This window comes from Elaeis guineensis, chromosome 5, assembly GCF_000442705.2.
Source record: "Elaeis guineensis isolate ETL-2024a chromosome 5, EG11, whole genome shotgun sequence".
Classification (NCBI taxonomy): Eukaryota; Viridiplantae; Streptophyta; class Magnoliopsida; order Arecales; family Arecaceae; genus Elaeis; species Elaeis guineensis.
The window spans coordinates 16008095-16016158 of record NC_025997.2 but is presented as its reverse complement, the minus strand read 5'-3'; the positions used below and the strand labels follow the sequence as shown (position 1 = coordinate 16016158).

The 8064-nt window shown below is 37.3% G+C and overlaps 1 protein-coding gene across 1 annotated transcript in view; it reads left to right on the top strand.

Moving 5' to 3' along the window:
* Positions 1-977: 977 nt before the first annotated feature.
* The window catches only part of LOC105045008 (uncharacterized), a 36318-nt gene continuing 29231 nt past the window's right edge, over positions 978-8064 (top strand). Inside the window, exons 1-9 of the mRNA XM_073257622.1 lie at positions 978-1208; positions 1378-1443; positions 3054-3140; positions 4718-4774; positions 4883-4947; positions 5064-5233; positions 6029-6090; positions 6168-6251; positions 6602-6761. Of these exons, the coding sequence (XP_073113723.1) occupies positions 1113-1208; positions 1378-1443; positions 3054-3140; positions 4718-4774; positions 4883-4947; positions 5064-5233; positions 6029-6090; positions 6168-6251; positions 6602-6761 (847 nt within the window). The 5' untranslated portion in view covers positions 978-1112. The remainder of the gene's footprint in view (positions 1209-1377; positions 1444-3053; positions 3141-4717; positions 4775-4882; positions 4948-5063; positions 5234-6028; positions 6091-6167; positions 6252-6601; positions 6762-8064) is intronic.

Genomic DNA, 8064 nt, shown 5'->3' with positions numbered 1-8064 from the left:
ATACGCAGGCTCGCTCCTCTCTCTCTCTCCCTCTCAGAGCTCTCTGTCTGCATTTCACTGTTGCCCAGTCACCTCTCTGACTTGACCGTCGGAGGGTCCCGCCGGAGCCGCCTCCGGTCAGTGCGGACTTCCTTTTGCAGGTGCACGCTTCCCGGCGATCGGGCGACGAGGCGATTGGCCGCAACAAAACCAATACCTCAAATCAAGCAGTAAAAGGTCATTCAGGGATCGGTGTAATAGAGCATTATGCAACCAAGAGATTATAGTTGTAGAATCACTTTCAATTAGCACCTTTGAAGTATGCAATTAAAGTATTGTAGCCTTTATACTAAGCCAAGCTGCAGTAAACGCAGCACAAGGCACTGAGGAACAGTCTAAATGCTTCCACCAACAAGCAAGGGTGCCCCTGAAGCATCACGAATAACATAGGTTGCTACGGCCAGATGACTAGTAACTGAAGCATCAAAGTTTATTTTGATTTCTCCATAGGGGGGAGGAGCCCATATAATATTATGAGAAGAATGATGAAGTTGAGATAAAGAAATAGCACCACAGTATCTGGATGGAGAATGAGTTTTCTGCAATTGGTAAAAAGCAGCAGAAGTCATAGACTGAACCTTCCTTATCAGATTTGGTACAGAAATACTATTATGATTAAACAATCTATCATTTCAGGATTGCCACGATAGTTAAGCAACATAAGCCACGAGAGTCTTCAGTCTTTCCCCTGCCCGGCCATTTCATCCGCGTGGCTCGTATCCTTTGCGTTGCTCGCGCGAGGGGCTTGGTGCAAGGTAACAAGCGGACAGGATGGTCTCAGTCATCAAACATGGACGGCAGATGATGCGCTCTCATATAACGTTTTATGCGCCCTTGTCCGGTGACTCGAGTACCCATAGCTCCCCGCCTGGCCTTTGGGCCTTTGCCGGGATCTCGGGGTCTATATAAGTGCACGGGGGACCCGCCGCCCGAAAGCCTGGGTCCTAACGCCGGCGAGAGGGTTAGGGTTTTACGAGGGGCAGAATTCGTTGACGTTACAGGGAGAAGAACAGATCCTTCCTAACTTCCTCGACTTCTCCATCTCATGGAGATCTGATCACCAATAGATAGCAATGGCGATCTCGAATCTGTTTTTCTTCCTTCTGATCGCGCTCTTCGCCTCCTCAACAGCTGCCGATGCGATCCATGGCTGTGGCGGGTTCGTCGAGGTGAAATTTCTCACTTATATCGCTCAAGAACCTTAGTTTTGGTGAATTAGATCTGTTAGCGCTATTTTTTTACCTGGTTCCGTGTTCTTGAGCGGTTGAATTGCTTTCTTGTTTCGCTGCATGCTGTTGTTTCTTTTTGCTTTTTCTGAAATCTGAGTGGTTTTGTCAGGCGAGCTCGTCTTTGATCAAATCAAGAAAGGCTTCTGATACGAAGTTGGATTACTCAGACATCACGGTAAGTTCCCCCCTCCAGTTGTGTAGGTTTTGTTTGACTAACTGACCGTCGAGTAGATGAACAGCAGATCTACGAAAATTTTGATTGGCCTCGTGGCTGTATAATGTTATTTAATTGAAAAGAATGATCAACTTAGTAGAAACTTTTCTCCACTGGAAGATCGTGAATTCAGAAACCAAGAAGCAATTTATCGATTGAATTGTCACTTTAAGTAGAAAATTGCCCTAATGTTCCCTTTTTAAATCAAGGGGTTAGAGTTTGATAAGGCTTGTACACCAGATCACAAGTTGTCATTTTGGAAAATTCTGGTTAAGGTTAGAAATTGGGGATAAGAAAGAGGTTGAGAATTTGTTAAAAGTTTGGAGAGATTTCTGGTATCATAAAGTTAGATAGAAATTAACAAAATTTAGGGATTTAAGATTACTTGGATGGTTGTGATGACTTTTCACTGATTAGCTTACCACTGATTTTGAAATTCTTTTCAAGGTCAGGGAGGTAAATGCTTTGAGGAGAAGAGGCAGATAGGAATTCCAGTGATGTATCCATTAGCCATAACTGGTATTGGATGGTTGGGTCACACACAATATTGGTTAGAATTGATACCGCCGACTTAGAACTCCATGCTTTGTCAAGTTTAGCATGGCATAAAGTAGCTATAGGTAACAGCTCTCATATGATAGTCTCACACAGAATACATATAGACATGATGCAGCTTTATGTATTAGACTTGCTAGTTTGATGGTCACTCACTAGTCGTCAAAACTCATATCTCTAAAATTTTGGGTGCTTGACATGTAAGGTGCCAAATGTTGTGGTAGTGCAACAAGTGGAGCATGGTGGTACTGTTATCATTAACCATGATCATCAGGCCTTGTTCCAGCTAGCGGGGACCAGCCCTTTTGTCCTCATTCACAAAACATTCCTATATAGGGCTATCTTGAACATCATGTTGAGTTTTCTTTCTTTCTTTTCTTCTTCTTTTTTTTTTTTTCTTCTGATGTGTCACTTACTTTCTTACAGCTTCAATCCGTGCTACCTCAGGTTTCCTTCCCTTATCTTCCTAAGTGGTTGAAACACTCATTTGCTCATTGTCATGGATATCAATATCTTTCTTGTCTCTTTAGTTTGAATATGGGTCTGTTTGCAAAAGGGCCATGTGCTTAGTTTATTTGAGACTGCTGGAAAGCTTCTGTGCACAGACATTTTGGATCTACATACAAATTGTTTCGGTAGGATAGGAAGTGAGACATGATGGCCTGAGTGGTACTTTGCCAATTGCAACAGAGTCAAGCATGTGATACACATTTCATTCTGTGACCATGTGAAAATTTTCAACTTCGAAGCAGCATGCACACATGTACTTGTCATGTGATGGGCCTAAGAGCCTTAAAGTACAAAAGCTAAACCTGGTATCAATATTAGAATCTTGTCACCCTACTATTGTAGCAATTATCCTGTCTATCTACTGCTTGTGTTAGTATAACTCATTGTTATAGCTGACTTATTGTTAAGAAAATTCTTACTAGAAGTACATGTAATTCTTTCTTAAATCATTTTATGAGTTTCCTACTTCCTTTTTGTTTCTAATGATGTGGCACATATTTTTTTAGGTTGAGCTTTGCACAGTTGATGGGTTGGTCAAGGACAGGACTCAATGTGCTCCAAATGGTTACTACTTTATCCCAGTTTATGATAAGGTACTGTCTTCTTCTAAGATAAAATAATCTCTCCTTTTACTGATACATGTTTATGTTTTCAAAAGATATGGTTGATTAATTTGTAAATGTATTTGTAAGCATTTAATATAGATTTGGCACTGCTGCCCACCTATATGTCAATGATATTTTGATGTCCAATTGCATGCTTCTGTCATTTTGGAATGTGAGGAAGAAGAACACAACGTGGAGATGTACAAGATTATGTTGGTCCCACTGAAAGGGAAAAAATTACCAGGTTTTTTGGAACTATCATCCAACTAGCATATGTAGAACCATAGAGGTGACAGAAAAAGAAGATTCTTTGTAATCATAGGATGTGTGAAATGGGATGACTTGAGGAAAAATTTCATCATGTCATGTCACAATTTGTATGAAGAAGAACATAAGGACCCATGGTTGTTAGGAAAATGGAAATAAAGGGAAGGCTTCATCTTAGTGGGTCACTGTTGGTTTCTGGTAACAATGAAGAGAAGGAACATATATCAACATACATGCTGATTCTGTTATATGCATGGAATAGTGGAAAATGGAAGTTGGGGTTTTTAAGAGATGGAATGTGTACGGCATTTCAACCATGACAAGATATGCCGACTAAGTATTGTACCATTAAATCTGATTCCAGCATGTAAGGTCAAGCATAGCCAAGTTATATACGGAGGATATCTGGACCGGTTTTCATATTGCTTAGGACTTTTCATGGACTTGGTAGGACATAGTAGTAAGGCCAAGTTTAATCAGTATATGTAATGATTGAGTTGGAATGCTTTATAGCATCAATAGACATTTAGATATTTTCAGAACATAAGTAACATGACTATTGAAGTATTGATTGTGGTGATGCAAAGTGTATTACCCACTTTTCAAGCAAAATCTGTGGTTGGATGGTCAAATATTTTCCTTATATTCATCCTTTTTTTTTTTTTCCAAAAAAGATTATCATATCTGACTAGTGTGTATACTTTCTGTTGACTGATGGAGAAATGGTGATTTATACATTAAAGCAATACATTTATTAATTCTGACATAAGTGATTGAGACGGTGTCTCCATCTTTTGTATTTTGAACTTGCAAATTTAATAGACTTTGATTTACACCTCATACTTTCAAGTAATCTATTTTTGTCCTTCATCTTCTTAATGGATTGGATGCCTTACATGGAAGTGTGATTGCAGACTCCAACTAACTCTATAAGCTGCTTATCCAATAAACTGATTTCAAGTGTTGTAGGATAGGCAATGGATGACATAGTTGCCTGTCATCCTGAAAGAATATTTAAATGCGATATTTTTGAACACAGAATTGATTGTAATGGAGAAATAGAAAAGGACTTTGCTCCTTGAGTTTTCAAAATAAACTCAAACCTTATGTGTTGGATGGGGAGTGAATGAGATACTATTAGGGACAGCATGGTTGGCAGATCTAGTCATCTGCTGTTTCTTCACTCACTCATCCATATGTGTACTTGCTGCTTAGATAAATAAGTATTTTCACTTGTGTGTCATGATTATGATCGAGCTTCTGATTCTGATATTGGCTATTGCTATCTGATTTCACAGGGTTCATTTATTGTCAGAGTGAAGGGGCCTGATGGGTGGTCATTTGAACCTGATACTGTGAGTTGATGGCTGGACCAGTATCGCAAGCACTTTTCATCAACATATACAAGACATTGCCTTGTGATTTCTTTTTGAAAATTATATGCGGTTTGGTAAACTTTTCAGGTTCCTGTTATTATTGACCAAAACGGCTGTAACGCAAATGCAGATATCAATTTTCGGTTTACAGGGTCTGTGACCTTTGGACATTTTTTTCGTTATCTATTATTTGTTTAAACAGATGATATTTGTTGGAGTTCTATGTTCTGGACATATCTTATTTACTGGGGATTTTATGTATCTGTAGATTCATGATATCAGGAAGGGTTAAGGGTGCTGTTGGTGGTGAGAGTTGTTCCTTAAAGGATGGAGGACCTTCTGGTGTAGCAGTTGAGCTATTGTCACCATCAGATGATGTCATTGCATCTGTTCTGACATCAGCAACAGGGGATTATTCTTTGACAAACATCATTCCAGGTTTGACATGCTTTCTTTTCTTTCCCCATTTTTCACCTTAAAGTAATACCCCATGCATCCCAGCAGGGCTAGATTGAGACGTGAGTTTGCCTTCCTTTATTATCATTTTAGATATTTTGAAAAGTCATTTTGTTGTTTCTTAAAAAAAATTGCTAAATTTCTATTCTACCCTCACCATCGAAACTATTCTGAAATTTTGATAATAAGAGGATAGCTAGTTTCTCATCGGAATATGGTAGTTTATTTTTAAGACTTCCAGTGATTTGCAGAGACCTAAAATTTTGCTGGATCTTTAGCTTGAACCTTTGAATATCAAGTGCGGTTCCAATCTTTCTTAAATTGTGGAAACATACTATATACGTTCTGTCCCAATTCCATGGCGGGCACCAAACTTGCCGGGGCCAAGAATTTAGCACCATACTTAGAGGGTTGATAACTTGCTGTCAGTGTGCCTGTGGTTATAAGAACTTGTGCAATCTGTTCATGGAGTTTTCATTTAGATTTCTCCTTGACTGACCATGTTTATGGAAAAAAGCTTGGATGATGATTCTGATACTGACTGTGTGAAGTTATTTGCTTCGAGACTTGATATTTCAAGAAATATTTTAATATGTCAAATGCACTAGTGATATTTTATTTACTTGTAAATTAGAGGATTAAAGCTAATGTTAGTGGTGTGTTGTCTTATATCCTACTCCAACTTCTTATGTCAATCTTGTAAAGATTGTTTTTCCCCTATGCTATAATGAATGGTGTACAAGACTTACAAGTTTTTTGTTCCTTCTTTTGATACAGGAAAATACAAGTTACATGCTTCACACCCAAATTTAGAAATTGAAGTTAGAGGTTCACCAGAGGTTTGAAATCTATTATGCCTTTTTAGTCTTGGAAAAACATGAAGTGTTACTTTAGCTCCTGTTATTTATTGTTGTAGGTCAATCTGGGCTTCGGAAATATTATGGTGGATGATATCTTCTTTGTATCGGGGTACGATCTTCATGGATTTGTAGTTGCACAGGTATTGTGGCTACTGCACATTTATGAAGTTGCATTGACAATTTCTTCTCATAGAGATTGATATGATGATTTTGGTAATTAGACTTTTAGTTGATGCTAATGCATGGTTATTAAGATTATGAACACATAAGCCAATTTGGTACAGCAATTGTATTTCTGGAGTGTTGCAATCTTTTCTTTTTCATTAATATTTAAATACAATTTACAGCATCTTGATGTCAGGAATAGTGATCATAACTTAAATATTAATTTTGCTTATTCTTAGAACAAGTCAATATGATGCTTGTTTATATACTTGATGGATTCATCTGGATCTGTAAATGGTATAATCTCACTTCATTGTTGTGGCAGGGAAATCCAATTTTAGGAGTTCATGTATATTTATATTCAGATGACGTGTTAACGGTGCATTGTCCCCAAGGAGTTGGTACTGCCCCAAGGGAAAAAATTGCACTTTGCCATGCCATTTCTGATGCGGATGGGAAGTTTACATTTAGATCGATACCTTGTGGTAACTTTTTATTTTTTGCATTTTGAAGTGGTCATAATTTTGTTTCATTTTATTGTTGTTCTTGTTTGTAGGGTTTCCCCTAATATATACTCTTATCTATTTCTACATTGTGAATGCCTGTTCTAAATTTTCACCATGAGCTCGTTTTATTTATCAGTTGAGTACTGTTATATGCCTATGGTCAGCGGCATGCTATGTTCAATATTGTATCCTTTCTGATGCTTCAAATTCCTTGTCATGCTTCACAACTCAGTTATCCGGTGTGACTGATCTGCGTCTATGTGAAAATTATTGATGAACCCAATTTAGGTGCATTTTGGTTTAGCCTTCTGTGCTAGCTTTCGGGGTTCCTTTTTTTTTTTGAATATTTTTTTAAAGCTTCATGTTGTAAGATTAGAAGTTATCTTATTTTCATTTTTCTTAGTCTTGTTTTGCTCGTCACTAACTTGCGTTCCATATAATGCATGATGGTGTCTTATCATACATTAGATTGGATACGTGTTTAATCGATGTATTTAAGGAATTCATACAGTACATAATTACATCTATGTAAATATCATCTTTGAGGCTTTTGTTTGCTGACACCTGCTTCACTTAACTGTTATTGTTTAATAAGTTTTGATTAAGGCACTTGGGGAATTCAATATCTGCTAACTTTTCATAATATATTGTTAAGTCAAGAAATAGGGATAACATAAAATTTAATATTGTTTGACCAAATGTCTTATTAAGATTTATATGATTAAAGTTTGTGCATCATGATCTTCTAAAACATTTTACTTTTTATCAAATTCTGTTTATATCCAATTATTTTAGTGGGTAATGATGATGAGGCATCATCCGTTAAATTAATTGTGTATAAACAAAATATGATAAAGATTAAAATGTTTTAGAAGATCATGATGCATACAGTAGCATGGGTTTGAGTCCTAGGGCAGCTACTTTGTGCAAAAAATGCCAAGGGTTTGGTCTATCCCCAGTTGGCCCCTCGAAGGATGTCAGATTACCGGAAACATAAATGGGTATTGGTGATAATTATGATGATGTAAGAGATATGATTATGATGATGTGAAAATATTCATTTTTGGATAAATTGCAAAAACTTGCATATGTTGACTAAGGTCATTATTTGGATTCTTCCTTTTCCCTTCCTAAATCAGGCTACAATTGCAAGTCATCTTATGAGATCCTATTTGGTATTTGTTTTATTTCATTTATGCAGATTTCTTTGGGTCCCTTTACATTCTTTTAGTTAGCATTTGTTGCGTGGTTCATGGGACTAAGGAAGTTGGTCTGCAATCTA